Source organism: Callithrix jacchus, chromosome 1 (genome assembly GCF_049354715.1).
Source record: "Callithrix jacchus isolate 240 chromosome 1, calJac240_pri, whole genome shotgun sequence".
Lineage (NCBI taxonomy): Eukaryota > Metazoa > Chordata > Mammalia > Primates > Cebidae > Callithrix > Callithrix jacchus.
This window is the reverse complement of record NC_133502.1, coordinates 196,670,621-196,692,478: the sequence shown is the minus strand read 5'-3', so window position 1 is coordinate 196,692,478 and position 21,858 is coordinate 196,670,621. Positions and strand designations below refer to the sequence as shown.

Sequence of the window (21,858 nt, the reverse complement as noted above, 5' to 3'; positions counted from 1 at the left end):
GCAACATCCACTTCCCAGGTTCAAGCAATTCTCCTGCCTCAGCCTCCAGAGTAGCTGGGATTATAGGCGCTAAAATTTTGTAAAAATACAAAAATACAATAATTTCTGTATTTTTAGTAGAGATGGAGTTTCACCATGTTGTTCAGGCTGGCCTCGAGATCCTGACCCTGTGATCTGCCCATCTCAGCCTCCCAAAATGCTGGGATTAGAGGTGTGAGCACCCGCAGCCGGCTGCCTTTCTGTTTTATGTTCCAAAACAGGGGCAGCAATTGGCAGCCCTCAGGTCAAATCTGGCCTCCTGCCTGGTTTTGTAAACCAAGTTTTCTTGGAGCACAACTATGCATTTATGCAGTAACTATGGCTTCTTTCACTCTTTAATGCCAGACTTCAGAGGTTGAGATAGAGACTGTGGTCTGCAAAACTGAAAATATTTACTACCTGGCCCTTTGCAGAAAAAGTTCACTGGCTCCTGTTCCAAAATCCTAAAGTTCTAGAACTTGGTAGCATTAGGAGCTAACGATTCTAAGAATGTGTAGATTTCAATATTCCCTATTTCTATTATGTCGAGCCAGTTACAATCAGCTATACCGAACCATCTGTGACCTATGCAAATGGAAAATTCACATGGTTCTATTTAACAAGATTTTAATATTATGTGTGTCGAATGATTCAAGATTCTATTAATCCTAGGATTTTCTGGCTTGATGGCTGTAAGCTCTTATACATCAGAGTCCTAGGATGCTATTGTTCCAGATGCTGAGATTCGGCGGGTCTTATTGTCAAGTAGCCATACTGGCACTTAAGAGACGCTGTTGTATTAGAGGAAGAAAAGGTACGAACAGTAATTAGCAGACATAAAAGAGTTTAGTGAGTAAATTGATTTTTCAAAAAATGCAAGTTGATGGTACCTTGTGGGAAAAATGGATGAAATACAGATGGGAGATGGCAACATTTGCCCCCTCGCTGTCCGAAGACTAGGATGACCTAAGACACAATTGAGGTTTGACCCAAAAGAGCTATGGGATCAAATGAGGCTCAGTTGAGTATGTATTTCTCCAGAAACAGGTCCCCCTGCTTGTGACAATGATAGGATGACGAGAAAAGCCGTATGGGATTGGGCCCAGCCACCTCCACCCTAGGGAGCAGTCTGGGAGGGAACCGCAAATAAGATGGGAACAAAGAGAAAGCATTTGGATTATGCACACAGGATTATGCCTGCTTGAGATCATGCTTGCTGTCCAATATGGTAGCCACTAGTCACACGTAGCTATTGATCACCTGATGTGTGGCCGGTGTGACTGAGAAACTGAATTTTAAATTTTATTTCATATCAATTAAATTTAAATAACCCTATGAAGCTGGTGGCTGCCAAACCACCATTCTAGGGTATTCATATATGTTATAGAGAGATAGAAAATAATCTAAATATCAGAGAAATTACTGCATTTCACTTGTTCTATCTGCCAAAATCACCCCATGGGAGAACACTGGAGGAACTCCAGGCCAAGAGCCACTGGGTTCTGTCCTACATCCTACGTTCTGTATTTCTATGGTCCGAAGGTTCTAAGAGGTTCTATATCTAAAAATGCACAGCCCTGAAGGACAGATGTGCTCAGGAAACCCTTTTGATTAATACTGACAGTTACCACCACCCCATTTTTAAGAGCAAGCTCTCACTTTTGCATGTGTGAATGTTTCATGGGGTCACTCAACAATTACTAAATACTGGCCGGGCGCAGTGGCTCATGTCTGTAATCCCAGTACTTTAGAAGGCAGAGGCAGGCAGAGCACAAGGTCAGGAGATCCAGACCATCCTGGCTAACACTGAAACCCGTCTCTACTAAAATTACGAAACATTAGCCAGGCGTGGTGGCTCGCACCTGCAGTCCCAGCTACTCTGGAGGCTGAGACAGGAGAATCGCTTGAACCTGGGAGGGGGAGGTTGCAGTGAGCCTAGATCATGCCACTGCACCCCAGCCTGGGCAACAGAGCGAGACTCTGACTCAAAAAAAATTAGTAAATATTGGAGCACCTACCAAGTGTGTGGTTAGCTTCTGGACCCCACACTGAAAATGCCAAGGAGAAAGTGATGTTTAACAATAGGAAGTAGATAGTGTCCTTGAGGAACAAGATCTAGAAGCAAAAAAATAAAAAACCAAATTATAATACAGAGGCAGAAACCACAAGCTAAATTGTGAAGTGGATTGTGTGGGTGAGATCCGTGTGGGAGGATATCCTGTCTCTTCTGTCTCTTTTTTTTTTTTTTTTTTTTTTCTGAGACAGAGTCATTTTGTCATCCAGGCTGGAGTGCAGAGGCACAATCTTCACTCACTGCAACCTCCACCTCCCAGGTTCAAGCAATTTTCATGCCTCAGCCTCCCAAGTAGCAGGGATTACAGGCATGCACCACTACGCCTGGCTAATTTTGGTATTTTTAGTAGAGACGGGGTTTTGCCATGTTGGCCAGACTGGTCTCAAGCTCTAGCCTTCAGGTGAGCCGCCTGCCTCGGCCTCCCAAATTGCTGGGATTACAGGCATGAGCCTCTGCACCCGGCCGAGATCTTGTCCCTAACCTCTCTCAGCCTTGGTCTCCTCGCCTGCAATTCAGTGCTGATGAAATACCTACATCAGGAGTCCTGCTGTGCTGCTGTGCCTAAGGGTCACCTGAGACCTTGTTAAAAAGCCAATTCTGACTCAAAGGTGTGGGGCTGAGTGTGAGACTGTACATTTCTACAGCCAAGGCTGCTGATCTGCAAATATACTTTGAAAAGTATAGCCATAAATCACACGAAATTGAAGAGAATTAAATGACATGAGGTATAAAGTATGCTCAGGCCTGGTATAAATGATAGGCTGTTACATAAGTAATAATAACAAGTAAATACAAGCTATACATAATGCAACTTAAAATCAACCTCCAGCTGACACCCTTAACAGAAGCAAACCAACCACAGAATCACAAATCGGGGTTCTGATCACACTTTCCTATGAATTTTTTTTTTTTTAAGACAGTCTCACTCTGTCACCCAGGCTGGAGTTTAGTGGCACGAATCCCAGCACTTTGGGAGACTGAGGTGGGTGGACAACCTGAGGTCAGGAGTTCGAGATGAGCCTGGCCAACATGGCAAAACCCCATCTCTACTAAAAAAAGGTTTTATTTTTTTGCCCTTTCAGGTTCAGTGAATCTTAACTACGAGTATCAGCACACATAAGTCTGAACTGTCCCTAGGACCCTGTCCGAAAATCATACCAGTTAAACTGCAAACATGATGATTGGATTTGACATGCAGCCGTGTCTTTGGCTTACAGACACGCCTTTAACGTTGGCCCAGCATTAAACCACAACAAAAACTGCTCTCTCCAAACAACAAAAGTGCATAAACAGAATCTTAATTTGCGTTCTTGGGATTTTCCAGCTGAGGCCATGCCTTTGTGATGGAAATGAAATAGTTTGAACGCAGGAAGACATCTTGGTGTGGGAAGGCACTGGTAGGAGCAGGCAACAGAAGGATCATCCTGGGAAACTCAGAGCTGCCAGACTCTCAAATGAGCTACAGAAAGATCCGCACCACTGAACTGTAACCATAGCTGAGGCCAGCAGGAAAGCAGACCGCCTTCTTTATTGGTTTTACTCTCTTATGTTTCTGGGCTGGGATCAGGGGTGAGTACTACAAAGAATTACAATTTACTGACCACTTAATATGTGCAAAACATTCTGATCTCCCAACTACCTGACAACCCATTCTACAGATGAAGAAAGGAAGACTCAAAGAGGGCAGGTGATTTGCCCAGTTGACACAGCCTGGAAGAGACAGCGACAAGATTTAAACCTAGCTCCGCTGACTGCCTCCAACTCCATTCTTCTTCCAGTGGAGCACAGAGCAAGAGTTAGCCAACTACAGCCTGTGGGCCAGATCCAGTCCACCATCTGTTTTTCTAAATAAAGTTTTATTGGTACACAACCACGCTCATCTAGTCATTCATTTGAGTACTGTCTAGGGCTGCTTTTGTGCTACAACAGCAGAGCTGAGTAGTTGTGACAGAGACAGTATGGAACAAAGTCTAAAATATTTACTGCCTGGCCCTATTCAGAAAACACTTGCCAGTCCCTGGATCACAGCACCTGGTTGCTACCTGCGTGGAAACTCAGCAAGCTCTCAGAAAGAAGCAAAAACCGAAAATCATCTTATTTCTTGAGTTCCTTTCCTTTTGTTTGCTGAAAAATGACATCAGTCTTTTTTCTTTTCCCCACCCACCAAGCAATTAGCTCACAAAGGCAGGAGCCTGAAGGATTCCCCCTGAGTGTTTGTTTCTAAGTCTCTCTCCAGCAGGACGCTTTGTCTCCAAACCGCTGCCAAACTTTAATAAGCATCAACCACATCATCTTCCACCAAAAGCAAACAGGAAAGCTAGTTCTGCCGCCCAGCTGGGTGGATGTCAGCTGCAGACAGCTGCAAATTGCCTGAACAAGGACAGATGTAGCTTGTTTTTGCCTTTCTTTTTCCATTTGAAAACTTTGCGAGGGGGAGATGAGAATGCTGTTAGGGAAATGAATGTGTTGGTTCTAATTATCCAAGCGGGCGGCAGTGGCGACATGCAGCAGGATGGGCTCCGAGTCATTTACCTGGAATGCAGCCAAGACAAGGCTGGAGAAAGGGCAGAATTCCAATGAAGCTGACACTCAGGACACGGAGCACAAAAAACGAGGCATCTATGAACTCATGGGTCACAAGGTGGGGTATTCAGCATTTGGGGACATCATTCCCGGAATTTTCAAATGGGAATTCAAATCCGGAATTTTCAAATAATTCAACCACTGCCCTAGGTTTATATGCCTGCTCTGAATCACAGGGCTTGCATACTCTTGAAGGGGCTCCACAGCGCTCTTGGATTCTGGTCTCACTCTGATAATGATCTGATGATGACGGCGGTGGTCACCGTGGTGAGAGGGTGATAATACTTTTTACGATGGTGGTGCTAGTAATGATGGTGATGATAATGATGGTGGCGATGAAGTTGATGACTGATGGTGATGGTGATGATGATGGTGGTGATGATGATGGTGATGATGATGGTGGTGATGATGATGGTGATGATGATGATGGTGGTGATGATGATGGTGATGATGATGATGGTGATGATGATGGTGGTGATGAAGATAATGTTGGCAATGGTTGTAGTAACAATGAGAGTGATGAGGATGGGGGAAATGATGAGTTGGTGGTGATGGTGGCAGTGATGATGGTGATATGGTGATGAAAAAGATGATATGGCGATGATGATGATGTGGTCTCTGCAGTGGACATCCGAAGGCTTTGCTTTTTGAAAACCATTTCTCCTCCTTCTGGCACTAACATTTCCATTTTTCTTGGAGAAATCTATACTGCCTCTACTCTCCATCCACATGGCTAGGGTGGAGCTGGCTCTACTACTGGATTCAGGGCTGGGCATGTACCCAGAACTGTTCAATCCAGACTGTACCCTTCAAGTACAAGTGCTTGGGTTTAGGTGTGGGCATATAACCCAAACCAGTCCAATCAGACTCAATGAGATTCTACTTCCTGGCCTTTGCGCTGTTGGGTGGAAGGGGCCCTCTTCTTGTTGAGGTTGATAGCGTTGTTGTTTGTCAGCCTTACTCTGCCGTCACTAGGAAGGGAAAGTCTGTCTGGGAATGGCAACCAACTCCAAGGAGACAGGGAGGGAGAGATTCAGTTGGTGGTATGCCGGTAACTGTTCAAAACTGACTGTGGGGATGAGCAGAAATCCTTGATCTGTAACATCTGCCAGTTTCCATAGAGTAAATAATCCCACAATGGCCAATATCAAGCTACCAATGTGATGCCATTGAGCACGGAATTGAGCCATTTTGATGCCATTGAGCACGGAAGAGATGGACACAGTCAGCTCAGGCAAACAGATACAGGTCGAACCAGCACACTGAATACAGCATGTTGGTGTCACCTGAGTCCCTGACTTTCACTGAGTCTGAACCAGAGATCATGAAACTTTTTCATTACATGAACCAATAAATTCCCTTTTGCTTAAGCCAATTGAATTTTGTTTCTGTCACTGACAACTAAAAGAGCCATAACCTAGACAAGGTATACTCGTCTCTCCCCACCAAATACACTTCCAATTCCAAACCAGCCAGTTCTCCCAATAAAACCATTTGGCTTCCCGACTGCTTGGCTAGTCCTCATATTCTGAGATTTCTCCCTTTCTTATTGTTTAAGCTCTGTCCAAAAGGAACATTAAAAAGAGAATTACCCTTCAAACCAAATTACACTTTGGAAATGAATTTTAAGAAATGAAGTGGCTGACTTTGGGGCCCCCTGGATTTCCTTGGAACCTCTATCTTTTCAAGATGTCAAATCATAACAATGATCAAGATTTCTGCCACGAAGACTAACCTTCCTAAGCCTCGCTGGCATACAGTTAAGCAAAGCATAATCTGGTCTAAGCAATATAAATTGGATTTATTTGAATAATTTAACATACACCTGCCATATTCAATCAATATCTCCCCCCTTTCTTTTTTAAGTAATTAACTTCGCAGAGCTAAGTTGCTCTAATTTCCAGCAAGTCTGAAGTGACGAAAGTTCAGCTGATGAAATCTCAAGGGACAAGATTAGTATCTGCTCCTGTTTGCCATCTCGAGCCTCCGTGCATTATTCGTAATTGGTATTAGCAACTTTAAATTCTGATTAATTGCTTGAGAGCCTGTTTTCAACTCAGAAACAAAGCCACAAGTCAGGGATTAATAGGCCCAATTATTCCTAGGTAGGCTTTTGGTAATAGATTTTATTATCAAGATATCTCATCTCAGAGGCAGACGCAAAGAAACTCATTTCATTAGATGGTAACACCTCTTGAATTGAGACAAGCACATTCACCATGTGAAATAAACACAGCTTGGGAGAATTCACCTTCAGAAATGTGTCTGAGGCTGGCAGCACCTAAATGCCTATTAGGACCAAGTTTCTTTTGTATGGAAACCTTTGTAGGGAGACAAACAGGAGACCACAGTGCCTAGAAGGAGCGAAGTGACAGAAATACCCGTGGTTTCCCCTGTCAGCTCTCTGAGCGTGCGGGAGGCCATTAGGAGCAGGGATTAAAAGGAAGTCTGTGCACATGGAGTTTGTAAGCGTGTTGGGTCATTTCGGATCCCACTGAGATAACGGGGCAGTAATTAGGAGGGCTATCTCCCTGTCAGGAGAGCCATAAAACGTGTTATTTACACCCGGCTCTTGGCCCCAAATGCCCTCCATATGGAATGCCTTTTTAAATACTTCAGTTCCCAGACAGAATAATTCATCTTTACGCTTTCAAGTTCACAGCCATTTGCAGGGGAAAAACACCAAGGGCTTTTTGAAATGAACCCCTTCACTGTGGATTTGGTGAATGCCATGGAGTAAGTAGACGGAGGGGGACTTCTAAAAACATGGGGTTTGGAGGTGGAAAAAATTAAAGCAAATAAAAAAAAAAAAAAACGGAACCTGGCTTTGGGCTTCCTAAGGCCCCCACCTGCTGTGTTGAGATTCTCCGAAGGCAGGAGAAACTGAACAGGGATAGAGGTGTGCTTTCAGGGGTAGTTACGTGACTGGCAGAGCTAGAAGCATGGCATGAATTACTTGTTTCAGTCTTTTCCAGGAGATGTGATTGCACCTATTTTACACATGAGTTAAAAGAACATGCTCAGAAGGACAGATTTCTAATGGTGAAGAAATCTTGCTTGAAAAAGAAAGTCAGTGAGCGATGAGACTTGATTAAGAGCCTTCTGATGCCAAACTTTCACTCCTTCCACTCCACCGACCACGTTCTAACAGGTTATGGGGACACCACCCCAAGGAGATTACAGGTCACGGGTGTGTGGGAAGCAGCTCATCCTGGCGGGCAAGAGCTGTTGGTTAAAGTTTTGGGAATTTTGCAAGTCAGTTGTCAAACACAGCTATTATTAATGATTAAATGATAAAAGCTTACAACTAAATAAATTATATGAAAAACAAAGGTAGGCTGGGCGTGGTGGCTCACGCCTGTAATCCTAGTACTTTGGGAGGCCAAGGCAGGTGGATCACAAGGTCAAAAGACAGAGACTATCCTGGCTAACATGGTGAAATCCCGTCTCTACTAAAAATACAGAAATTAGCTGGGTGTGGTGGAGCGCACCTGCAGTCCCAGCTACTCGGGAGGTCTTATTGTATGTAGATGGTGGAAATTATATATAATGATGCACACTGTGCATTGCTTCCTAACTCTGCCTTCAGTGACATCATGTAGTTCGGTTGAAATCGGCCCTGGAGAAAGAATTTACACCACAGAAATTGGCAAACACTAAAAGCCAGGAATCCAACTGCCCTGGAAAGGTGGTGGTTAAACATTTACCAACACACCACCAGCCCAGTCTTTTTTTCCTGGTGGTCTGGTAAAGTGCTCTTAATCCAAATTCACATCCTCTTCACCTCCTAATCATCAATGGGCTTTTTCCTTGGAGGGAAATTGACCAGTACAGAGGGGAACAAGGCGTTCACAGCTATCCTTGAATGTGCTCTAGACCTCCCATTCTTTACACTTTTCCCCCTGAAGGTGGGAGATACACCCCCAAAGTAACACCAAATAAATAATGCATGAACCATATATAATTGATGCTAGATTTAACAGAAGTAGAACCATAAGTGGTTGTCTATTAACTATTTATGACTTTGCCCAGGCGGCTGACAAGCCAGGCTCGGTGAGGAGATCACACCCATGCTCCCATGTTTTATTTAAACATTATTAAAAGTACACAGTCTGCAGCAAGGCCTTCAATTCCACTCAGAATGAGATTCTGCTGTGAAGTCGCCTCTGGGTCTCAGGAAGGTTGAGACTGGATTTTGCTGGAACCACTACTGGTTTTTTTCCTACAAGGGTAGGGAGTCTGGTTTCTGCCTCTTTCCATTCTTGACTTTCTCCTTTCCTGACATTCCCCCTTCTCCAGCTGCCCTGTGACCTTGGGCACAGCACCATCCTGAGCCTCAGTGTAATCATCTGTGAAATGGAGTGTTATCACGGGTGTTAACTTCAGGGTTATGGTGAAGATTAGATTAGACAGATTGTTCTTAACAGGTGGTGATTTTTTCCCCTTAGGGGACATTTGGCAATGTCTGGAGACATTTTTGATTATGATAAATGGGGCAGAAATGGTATTTGCCCCTAATACGTAGAGGGCAGGGGTGCTGCTAAATACCTCACCATAGGGCCGGGCGCGGTGGCTCACGCCTGTAATCCCAGTACTTTGGGAGGCCGAGGTGGGTGGATCACAAGGTCAAGAGATCGAGACCATCCTGATCAACATGGTGAAACCCCGTCTCTACTAAAAATACAAAAAATTAGCTGGGCATGGTGGCGCGTGCCTGTAATCCCAGCTACTCAGGAGGCTGAGGGAGGAGAATTGCCTGAACCCAGGAGGTGGAGGTTGCGGTGAGCCGAGATCGCGCCATTGCACTCCAGCCTGGGTAACAAGAGCGAAACTCCGTCTCAAAAAAAAAAAATATCTCACCATACACAGGACAGTCTTCACAACATTGAATTATGTGATATAATAATAATTATATAATAATTATCTTGTCAATAATGCCGAGGTTGGCAACCTCTAGATTACAGACTCAGAAGCAATCTCACATCATTCATTTTAAAACATTGTACTTGAACACGTAAGTACCATGTATCTAAAATTCACTGAGTCAGTCAGACTCGCATTCAAACTCTGACTCTGCCACTTACTGAAAATGGGACTGGAGAAATTGCTTCAACTGTCTGGATTTTAGTTTCCTTAATGATAAAATAAGGACAATTACATCCAAGGGTGAGGCTCAAAATCGAGGATTCGGATGTGAGAGCATTCTGGCTGTGACATCTGTCACCCCATTGATCGCCAGGGTTGGTCTGGCTGACCTGGCTGGCTGGGTGGGTGTTCACTTTCCCCCCACACCAAAAGGGCGTCCCTCTCAAAGCCACATGTTTGAAGGGGATGATGGTCTCCAATAGAGGAAGACCAATCTTTGGTCAAGGGTATACCTCCAAACCTCCAAACAAGTTCTCAAAACAGAGGATTTATGTAAAGTACTTAGCCCAGTACCCACCGCGCAGTATATTATAAACAAATATTAGATCTTATTAACAACCCTGCCATCCACCATCACAGGCATTGCATGGATATGGAAGTGGAGTTGGTAGCATATGATAAAGCTTGAGTGGAGATAGAAAGTCAGAAACTCGAAGAGTAAGAAGAGGAAGGAAGAAAATAAAGTACTGTCTATTAAGTGCTTACTATGAGCTGTCATTTGACATTTTTATATACATTATCTCATTTAATTCCCATAGCTACCCAATAACATAGGCCATGTTACAGCCATTTTACTGATGAGGAAACTGAGTTGCTTCAATGTCTGAGGTATCAGACTCCTTAGCTGTCTGCGGTATCAGAATCCAAACCAGTGCTCTTTTCAATCACCCTGTAGTAGATTGAATAGTGTCCTCCCAAAATCCATATCCACCTAGAAACTCAGAATGTGACCTCATTGGGAAATAGGGTTTTTGCAGAAGTAATTAGTCAAGCTGAGGTTATACAAGATTAGGGAGGGCCCCAAATTCAATGACTGGTGCCCTTAGAAGGAGAGGAGACATATACACGGAGACAGAAAGAGAAGAGGGGAAGGTCACGTAAAGACAGAGGCAGAAATTAGGGTGATGCAGCCCACAGGCCAAAGAATGCCCAGAGCCATCAGGGGAAGGAAGGATTCTCCCCTAGAACCTTCAGAGGGAGAAGAGCCATTCCAACATCTTCATTTCAGACATCTAGCCTCCAGAATTGTGAGCCAAAATTCCTGCTGTTTTAAGACACCCAGTTTTTGATAATTTGTTATTGTAGTAGCCCTAGAATTTAACATGCACCCTCCTCCTAAGTAAAAACAAGTCTGTGTGTGTGTGAAAGTGTGTGTGTGTGTGTGTGTGTGTGTGTGTGTGAGAGAGAGAGAGAGAGAGAGAGAGAGAGCATGTCGAACCCTAGACAAATGGGAGCTAAGAAAAAACGAGGAAAGCAAAAGAAAACAGGTTGGAGAGGGCGGAGGAAGAGATTTTGCAATTGGCACACAGTAGAGGAGCTGCAACAAGAAAGAAGGAAGAGAAGAATGAACAGAAAGGGGTGAAGAGTCTGTTTATTTCTCTCTATCTGGTTTCTCTCCAACTGTCTGGAGGCCTGGACACTGCCTAACACACAGCAGGCATTCACTGGACATTTGCTGAATGCAAGTGAGAGATTAATGATAAACATGACTGGATCTCTGCTCCCCCAAAGCTGCCAGCCAGCATTTGCTTTATCATTCAAGAAACTCCATACAAGTTTCAGATGAATGATGTATCCTTCATACAGTCTCCTGCAGGGCTCCTGCTGGTATGAAACCCTTTCTTCCTTTGTCCACACATCCCACCTTGTGTCAGAGTTATTGAGGGGCAGGTGCCTCTCCTCCTCTAGGTCCTCAGCAGTTCAAGGGTACAGTCCCTAGTCCATCCATGTCTGCATCTCCCATAACAGCAGGCACAGGGCTAGGACATAGTAAGATACAAACAAAAGTTGGTTGATCTAAAATTCCCCGTTTCTAAGATGTACTTTTTTGAGCCATTCTGTTAAGATGTAAAACGTCAAAATGCTGAGATAATTATTAAGCAAGCAGTTACTGAGCATCTACCCTATACCTGACTCTGATAAGGAGGTTGCAGCTCCAGAGTCAAATAAAACCCTTTCTCAGGGTCTCTCTCTCTAGGAAGACAGGAACGTCGGCAACTACAATAACAGGGTGACGCACGCATTGATGGGGTGGGCACAGGGGTAAGGGAACACTAAGGAGGTGTTTAATCTGATATTTGAGTTGTGAAGGGTGTGTAGGCAGGCAGCAGGATGCATGAGGATAAAGGTGGTGACTCACGGAATAACACGGCATTGGGGTCTTGTCTTAGTTCAGTTGCGTTGCTGTAAAGGAATACCTGAGGCTGAGTAATTTGTAAAGAAAAGAGGTTTATTTGGCTCACGGTTCTGCAGGCTACACAGAAGTGTGGCACCAGCATCTGTGTCTAGTGAGGGCCTCAGCTGCTTCCACTCATGACAGAAAGGGAAGGGGAGCTGGTGTATGCAGAGATCACATGGTGAGAGCAGAAGCAGGATGGAGAGGAGGAGGTGCCAGGCTGTTTCCAACAGCCGTTTCTCAGGGCGAGTGGGGAACTCTGGTCAGAACTAACACAGTGAGAACTCACTATTTACCATGAGGAGGCACCAGCAATTCATGAGGGATCTGCCCCGTGACCCAAATTCCTCCTGTGAGGAATCAGTTCTAACACTGAGAATCAGATTTCAACATGAGGCTTGGGGGACAAACATTCAAAGTATAGCACCCTCAACACCAGCCTTTGTGCTCAAGTAGGACAGGTGAGGGGATGAGAAGCAGACAGCCAAAGGAGGAAACATTTAGAGGCTGGATTTCTTGTAGGTCATAGGAAGCAGTTTGAGCTTTGCTCTGAAGGCAGTGGAGACCCATAGAAGGTTTCATTTCATTTTTTCCCTTCCTTTCTTTCTTTCTTTCCTGCCTTCCTTTCTTTCTTTCTTTCCTTCTTCCTTTCTTTCTTTTTTGTTGGGGGCTGTTACCCAGGCTGGAGTGCAGTGGTACAATCATAGCTCACTGTAGCCTCGAATTCCTGGGCTCAAGCAATCCTCCACCACGGCCTCCTGAGTAGCTGGAACTGCAGGTACATGCCAGCAGACCTAGCTAATTCCTCCCTCCTTCCTTATTTTCTTTTTCTTTCCTTTCCTTCCTTCCTTTCCCTTTCTTTTCCTTCCTTCCTTCCTCCCTGCCTCCCTCTCTCTTTCTTTCTTTTTCCTTCCTCTCTCCCTTCCTTCCTTCCTTCCTTCCTTCCTTCCTTCCTTCCTTCCTTCCTTCCTTCCTTCCTTCCTTCCTCCTTCCTTCCTTCCTTCCATCTTTCATAGAGATGGGGTTTCGCTATGTTGTCCAGGCTGGTCTTGAACTCCTGGCCTGAAGTGAACCTCCCACTTGTCCTCCCAAAGTGCTAGGATTATAAAGCATGAGCCAACACATCCAGCCCCATAGATGATTTTTTTAGCAGAGAAATAACACAGTAGGCTATGCGTCTTTCTTGAAACATCTCCTCAGGGAGAAGCAAGACTGAAGCAGAAGTGGGAAGATGAGTGAGAAGTCACCACAGAAGCCCAGACCAGAGGGGATGGTGCTTAAATAAAGACAGCGGAGGCAAGAATGGGTCAGGAAGGGTGAATCTGAAAATTACTTAAATAGGGTAAAATCAACAGGGTTGATCATTAAGCTGTGTGAGCGAGAGGGAGACAAGTTGCTGCGATTTCTAGCTCAGGTCGCTGGGTGGATGCAGGAAGGGTAAGAACCATCCAAGTCGCTGGGGAACTTCTGAAAAGGACACCTGGATCAGGGGAAAGTCGAAACCAGGCCTGATTCTCTAATCAGGACAAGGCGATGAAGGGTAAAACCCAACGGGTGCAGCTTCTGAAACAGGTGCACCTGGCAGGCTGAAGTCAGGCCTTCCCATCAGCATCAGGGCTTCCAGCTTCCTCAGACACCCCTCAGATACCCAGTCCTGGAGCGGGGGTTTCCCTTGGGCCCTGTAACTACTGGAAAACAACAGGATATACATCCACAGACGAGTTGTTTCATCGCTGTAATCACAAAGGGACTGGAATGATTTAGAGCCAGAACATTATTTTCTCTATAATGGCTCCTGGAGTCTCCAGGAATAGTACATTTACTAAAATTAATGGCAAAACCTCATTTTTCTTTTTTCTGGGAAGCAACGTTCTACCAGCGGGGTAATTGATCCTGATCCGGATGTGCAGCAGAGTCCGTTGGGGGCATAAATCATTCACATGCAACAACTCACAGTCCTTTAAACCAACACCAACAGTGACAAATAGTACAGGCTGGGGACAGGCAGAAAGGAATGTGGACAGGAGATCCATCAACATCCTTCCTGCTGCTCACCAGGGCCCAGAGCACTGGATCCTTTTTCGGGCTCCAGAGCAGAGCCATTTTTCAGCAAGGTTGAGTTGAAAGGGCAGCAGGGTGACCTGATGATAGCTTTAGCACTGGACACGTGGGGACACTAATCGCCCTGCTGCCCTTCCTGACCCTGCAGCCCTGGACAACCCCACACCCTGGCCCCTCTATGTTCTCCACTTGCTGAGGTTGACATTAAGTGGTAAAAAGGACAACTTCTGCAAAGGACTTGAACATAGAACAACTCTGTAAACATTTGGTGACGGAATGAATAAATGAATGCTTGGACTATGGAGTTTGGAAATTTGTTCTATCCTTCCCAGGGAGGATTTCAATTCTAAAAATGAAGACAGGCCAGGAGCGGCGACTCATGCTTATAATCCCAGCACTTTGGGAGGCTGAGGCAGGAGGACGCTTGAGGCCAATAGTTCAAGACCAGCCTGTCTTCTTGAACTAGTAGTGAGACCCCATTTCTACTAAAAAATTGAAAACTCAGTCAGATGCAGTGGTATGCACTAAGACTGAGGCAGGAGGATCCTTTATGCCCAGAAGTTGGAGGCTGCAATGAGCTACGATTGTGCCACTGCACTCTAGCCTTGGTTACTAAGACCCTGTCTCAATTAAAAATAATACAAATAACAATAATAATTTTAAAAAACAGAAGAGGGAGAAGGCAATACTTTGCCCAAAGAAATGGACTTGTGGCAGTGACAGTGGGCATGAGAGAGAGATTTGGTGTCAACTGGCCTTCTAAAATCCCTCAAATCACAGTGCCTGCCCCCTTGTTTTGCCTGTGACAGCTCTGAGCTCTCATTATGGAGGAAACTCCATATTTATACAAAGTATACTAGCAATGGTCGTAGTTGTATTTTCTCATGCAGTCATATATTTCCATGTATGAGCTCCTGGGGAGCAAAGGTGTGTGCTGTTCCTCACTGGGTATCCAGCATCTAGTAAAAACTATGGATACATATTGCCTGAAGGAAAGCTCTGGCTGCCTTGCAGGATTTTTTTGTGGTTTAGAGAGAACGTACAGCACAAAGAAGCTGCCCCTTCTCTTACAGAAATGGGATGAGGGAAGGCAGGTTGATGGCATGGACACAAACCGTGGGAGGATCGTCTTGAGAAGCCAGGGACAGTACCAGGATGGCACACCCATAGGAGGGGCCTCTGCAGCAAGACTCCACTTTAAATGACAGTGAGGCCTTAATTCTCCCACTGAGCCCTGTTTTGCGCACACCGAAAATTTCTGCACAGCAGGGACCTTATGATTCCTCGCCCTTCCTCAACATTGCCTCTCCCTGTGCCATGCCCATAGTTGGTACTGAATAGGTATTTGTTGAATAAATCCTGAGTGATACAAGAATGTATGACTTCCTCGTTCTTCCCAGTGGAAATTTCCCAGAGCCCAAGGGTAAAGGAAATATTTGAGAGCAAATATGTTGGTGAGTTTTGGGACAACCAGTATTTGGAAGAGGCTGCCAGCCTGACCTTATCCATGGAGCTTCGTTCTTCCGCAGAATCACTAAGGAAATGACAGCATGTGCTGGATAACTCCAGAATGCCAACCAAGCTGAAATGTGCCTTCCAACTTCTTTCTTTCTTTCCTTCTCTCTTTTTTTTCTTCTCCTCCCTTCCCACCCTCCCTCCCTCCCTTCCTTCTCTCTCTCTCTCTCTCTCTCTCTTTCATAGAGATGCGGTATCGCTATGCTGCCCATGAACTCCTGGCCTGAAGTGATCCTCTCATTCATCCTCCCAAAGTGCTAGGATTATAAGGCATGAGCCAACACATCCGCCCCCAAAGAAGATTTCTTAGCACAGAAATAACACAGTGAGCTATGCTCCTTCTTGAAAGATCTCCTGCAGGGAGGAGCAAGACTGGAGCGAAAGTGGGGAAACGAGTGAGAAGTCACTAGAGAAGCCCAGAGTGGAGGGGATGATGCTTAAAGAAAGACAGCAGAAGCAAGAATGGGTCAGGAGGGGTGAATTTGTAAAATACCTAAATAGGGTAAAATCAACAGGTCTGATCATTAATCATCAGTGGCTTGGAGGGTAGCCTCCCAAAAGACAAGTCCACCTGAGATTTGTGAATGTGATCTCATTTAGAAAAAGGGTTTGTAGGCTGGGCGTGGTGGCTCACGCCTGTAATGTCAGCATTTTGGGAGGCTGAGGCGGGTGGATCACCTGAGGTCAGGAGTTTGAGACCAGCCTGGCCAACGTGATGAAACCCCACCTCTGCTAAAAATATAAAAATTAGCCAGGCATGGTGGTGCGTGCCTGTAGTCCCAGCTACTCAGGAGGCTGAGGCAGGAGAATTGCTTGAACCTGGGAGGCAGAGGTTGCAGTGAGCTGAGATTGTGCCACTGCACTCCAGCGTGGCGACAGAGCAAGACTCTGTCTCAGAAAAAAAAAATGAAAAAAGAAAAAGGGTTTGTGATATGATTAAAGTAAGGATCTGAAAGTGAGATCAACACGGATTTAGAGTGAGCCCTGAATCTAATTACAGTTGTCCTTATAAGAAAAAGATAGGGGGGTTCTTTCCTCTGGACACACATCCACGGAGAAGAAAGCCATCACTGAGGCTGGGACTGAAGGGATATAACCACAAACCAAGGGGCACCAGAGCCACCAGACGCTGGAAGAGACAAGGAAGGATGCCCTTCCAGAGTCTTCAGAGAAAGCGCAGCTCTGCTCACACCTGACTTCAGACTTCAGCCTCCAGAACTGGGAGAGAATGAATCTCCGTTGTTTTAAGCTATGCACTTTTGATAATTTCTCTGACAATTTTAGGAAATGAACACTCCTCGCAACTACACCCACCAAACTAAAGAGACAAGTTGAGCTTCGATAAACTTTTCCAGAATCTCACCATCGGAGATGGGAGAAAGACGCAGGTCTAATTTCATCAGGCATGCAAGCTCTCGAAGGCTTTGTGTTGTGTCCATTTTGATTCCTGTGTGGGGGCTACACTATGATTCCTATGCAGGGGCTATGCTATAATCTTCTCAGTATTCCAGGGCCTTTCAAGATCAGAATATGGCCCCAGGAATGGGGACAGGGAGAGGAAAAAGAGAGAAGAGACAGAGAATAAGAGATCAAGGGACAGAGAGGAAGAAAATCACTATTTGATCTGTCCAGAATGCCTGAGTGCCTGGCTAAAGAAGACATCAGAGGAGAAAGGCAGCGGATGTTCTCTCCTTCCAGCCAGAGCGTGCAGGAGGGACACTCGGCTGCATGAGAAACGGGGCTGGTTAATGAGCAAGTTATCCTGTCAATTGCAGGAAAGAGCCTTTCTCTCTCCCAGGGCTCTGGGCGTGGGCGTGGAGGAACTGCCAGTCAGAAGGCCTGGACCTTGTCTGGGAACCTCCGTCTCTGTGTGGCGCCTTCCCGCCCCCTTACAGAAGAGCCAGGCAGCCGGCCTGTCAGGGGCAAAGCTGATGGGGATGACAGTGGCTGTGAGAGACAGTAGCCCAAGACATATTAACATATTTGCTGTAGGAAGAACAAGTTGGTGAGACCTCTCACAACAGCAGAGTGAACAATGCAGGAAAGAGAAAGCGAGTGTAATTTAGAGACCTCTGGGCCAGGCATTGGCATTCTGTGGGTGTCTCTGTAAGGCTGTGTGATGGTAGAGAATGGGGGTGCCAGAAACCCCCAGGTCACGGAATCAGAAATCTGAAACCTTAGTGATGTCTGACCTCATGGAGAAAAGGTGGAAGAGACTCTTAGATGTTCTGTGACCTGTGCAGAAGCTTCTTAGAACAACACTCTGAATGATGGAGAAGCCTTCCCATTAGACAGGAAACAAATTTTAAAATGTTCCTTGGGGCTGGGCGCAGTGGCTCACAGTTGTAATCCTAGCACTTTGGGAGGCCGAGGTGGGCAGATTATCTGAGCTCAGGAGTTTGAGACCAGCCTAGGCAACACAGTGGAACCCTGTCTCTAGTAAAATACAAAAAATTAACCAGATGTGGTGGCTCATGCCTGTAGTCCCAGCTACTCAGGAGGCTGAGGCACAAGAATTGCTTGAATCTGGGAGGTGGAGGTTACAGTGAGCTGAGATCATGCCACTGCACTCCAGACTGGGCAACAGTGCAAGACTCTGCCTCCAGAAAAAAATAGTGTTTCTCGGACCATCCTGGAGGCAAAGTATGAATTGGTGACAAAAAGCAGAGACTACATTGTCAGGCAGCCCTGGGTGCAAATTCTTAGTCCTGTGTGACTCTGGGCAAGCAAATGTACCATTTGGGACCTCGATCTGGCAAGATGGTATCTCTGTGCATCATATAATGGACATCAAGATAGCACTTACCTCAGGGTTCTGAAACAAGAATTTACATGAGAAATGTTTCCTTCAGAACCTAGTCGGTGGCAAACACTTCACACATGGTGGCTTGAATCATCATTTGTATTTTTCACTTTTGTTGTTGCTATTAAGAGCCCAGAAACAGCTCTATGTTTACTAAATGTGCCGTTAGACTAGTCACCTCCCCTTTCAGAAGGCTTGGTTTCCTCATCTGTGAAATGGGGGCAAGGATTCTGACTTCACAGGGCTGACATGAGGATTACAGGATATTATGGATGTTGAGACCCAGTGAAAGAGAGGCAGTTCATAAACACTGGTTCTTTCCTCTTTTGTATGAGGCCATCCTGCCATTGGAGTGGAATGAATGGAGCAAGAAAACAAAGTCTGGAACCTGATATGTAAATGAACTTGGTGGCCATCCAGCATCAGGGAATGCCATTGGTCCACCTTGGGCCTACCCCCAGGATTTGCAGCCAATGACAGCGTTGTCTCAGCCCACTCTTCTGGCTTCTCCTGGCTTCCGACACACCCCAGAGGCCCAGGAGGCAAGCCCATGAGTCTCCCACGCAGAAGTCTTAAGAAAGGGGGGCTGTACCCCATTGCAAATCCTCAATCGCTAAGAGCCCATGATGGGGACAGGACTCACCAGCTCCATGCACCGCCGGCTGGCCTCAGCCTCCCGCTGCATCAACTCTTCCATGTCGGCCTTCAGCTCCTCCAGGCGCCGCTGGTAGTAGTGACTGCTCTCCCGCTGCTGGGACTCAGATGTGGCCGCCTGAGAAAGCTCTTCCCCCATCTTGATCAGGCTGTCCCGAAGCCGGATCACCAGGACCTGGGAGGGGCAGAGACACAGGCCCACCTTGGAGTTAGAGGCCAGGGGTATGAAACAGGGAGCCTCAGGAAGAGAAATCCTTTGCCAAGTTTCCTGTGTTCTTATAATCAGGATGAGAATACTGATGTCTGCTACAAAAATGAAGAATTTAACAACATACAAAAATGATGGCCGGGTGCAGTGCTCAGGCCTGTAATCCCAGCACTTCAGGAGGCCGAGGCAGGCGGATCACCTGAGGTCAGGAGTTAGAGACCAGCCTGGCTAACATGGCAAAAACCTGTCTCTACTAAAAACGCAAAAAGTAGCCAGGCATGGTGGCGTGCACCTGTAAACCCAGCTACTTGAGAGGCTGAGGCACCAGAACCTATTAAACCTGGGAGGCAGAAGTTGCAGTGAGCCGAGACGTCGCCACTGCACTCTAGTCTGGGCAACAGAAAGAGACTCATCTTGGGGGAAAAAAGAGAAGATAATGGCTATTCTGAGAGACAGTGTAGCATATTTATGAGAACCCTCACCCCAAGACGCTCTGCGTTCAAACCCTACCTCTAGCTCTTCCTGGCTGTGTGACCTTGGGCAGGTTATTGAGTCTCTCTGAGAGACAAGGATGATGATAACACCTGTGTCCCAGGAACACTGTCAGAATCTAATTCCTTGGTATGCAGAAGGCTTGGGTGCCTGGCACACAGGATGTGCCAGATAAGGGTTTGGAATTATTAAATTTTTTTAACAGCTCCTATTTATCCCAAGGGGCTGGTGCAATGCTGAGGTCAAAAACTTTCACCCCACATGGGTTTTGTTTCCTGATTTACAAACTGAGGGTGTTCAGGTAATCTCTCACGAGCTTCAGCCTTACTCTTTTATGACACTTTTCCTTTCCTGGTGGCAGAGGGGATGGGGACTCCTTGAGGACACAATGAAACAACAGAGAGAAAAGTGCTTTGGCCTTCACGAGTGCCACAGAAAACAAACCCAAGGACTGTTCTGCAGAATTCATTAGTCGGCCAACAAGCCTGGAGCCAATCGATCCTGATGAGCAAATACTCCAGTGTTGACATAAGACTGGGCCCACATGAATATTTCAAGCCCCTTGCTAAGGACTCTGAAGTCCTTCTTCTGCAGCTGCGGGCAGTGCAGCTGGGATAACAGCCTCCAGATCAGACATTGAACCCTAAGCTAAACGAAATGCTTTCCTATTTGGTTCACCTCTCATATGAAGTTCAGCAACAATTCCAAGAACAGCAGGAAGAGTGGAAGGAGTTCTCAAACTGTGTCTTTGAGGTACCCCATCTCTACACCTCCAGGACCCAGGATTCTACTAAATTCAAATAATGGTGGCAGAGGGAAAAATTGCATTTGGAGATAGAATCTTGCCATTTGAAGTTCCACTACACTCATTTCTTTTCTCCTGTGCTCTCATTTCCCTAGGCTGGAACCAGGTTTTAAAATGGCATGTGATATAGCCCAACTTTACATATGTAATCATTTAAAATATAGTAGATCAAAGTTTCATGGTGATCTACAGAGACACTCAGGCCCCGCGGGATCCCTGGAGCAGTTTCCGGGAAACACTGAGGGTCAAAGCAAAGAACCTCTCTCTGTTCTTCATCCACAGCAGCCTTACTGGAGACCAAACGCCCCTAGGGAGATCAGGGGGAGATGTTTCAGAATGAGGAATGCAGCCTCCCAGCTGTCTAGACACAGTCTTACTGCAGCGAAGCCAGCTGGCTGCAGAGAAGTTGGAACCTGAAACCAGGATGAAGCGAAGGTCGGATGTCAATCTCCCTTAGCCCATACTCTGCCTGGCCTTGTCTTGAGCAAGTCACTTGACCTCTCTGGGGTCATCTTCTCATCAGATAAGGCTTATCCTACCAGCCTCACAGGACTATATCAAACATCAAGTGGAGCGGCTGATGGGAAAGGATTTTGACAATGGTGACGTCTTCTGTAAGTGTCCCATGTCATTGGCCTACAGAGCTGAAGAAGTAGACACCTGTGTTCCCAGCTCAAGGGCAATGGGAATGTAATCACCAACCCCGCTCCAGCCCATCCAAGTCTTACCTGTCCTTCAAGGTTCAGCATTAATGCCATCTCCTCCAAGAAGCCTTCCTGCTTCTTGAGTCTTAAAAAGATCTCTATCCCCTAAACATCACAGCCCTTTCTCCATATCACAGATATTTATGTACATATCTTACCCACATGGCTTACAAACATATATGCTTCTGAAAGCAGGTCTGGGTCATACATCTGCCTTCTGTGCACCTAAAACAGGGCCTAGCACACACTGAGTGCAAAATAAATTTCTGTTCAAGATGAGCGTTGGGCATGTAAGTGGTTGAGTAGATGGATGGAGATAGGAAGAACTGGATCAATCCATAAAAGAATGGGCAGACGGAGGGGTTGAGGGCTGAAGAAAAAATAATAGAGGAAGAGAAGAAAAAGTGAAGGGAAAAGGAGGAACATATGGAAGGGAGGATGGATGAATGGACCCATGAGGGTGGAAGGAGACGGAGGGACGTACATGAGGATGGATAGGTAAATGGTAGGTGCCTTGAGGGATGTATAATGGAAGGAGGGAGGGAGTTTGGGTGAGAAGTGGGTGAGTAATGTGTATCTAGATAAAGGCATGTGAGGAGTAGATGAGTAGTAGAAGGATG

At 45.9% G+C, this 21,858-nt stretch overlaps 1 protein-coding gene across 6 annotated transcripts in view; it reads right to left on the bottom strand.

The window, feature by feature from the left end:
* Window positions 1-21,858, bottom strand: part of MYO18B (myosin XVIIIB) — a 397,224-nt gene that overhangs the window by 152,857 nt on the left and 222,509 nt on the right. For all 6 annotated transcript variants that reach the window (XM_078336710.1, XM_054239730.2, XM_054239724.2 and 3 more), the window contains one exon: window positions 19,019-19,204. In XM_078336710.1, coding sequence (XP_078192836.1) covers window positions 19,019-19,204 — 186 coding nt within the window. The remainder of the gene's footprint in view (window positions 1-19,018; window positions 19,205-21,858) is intronic.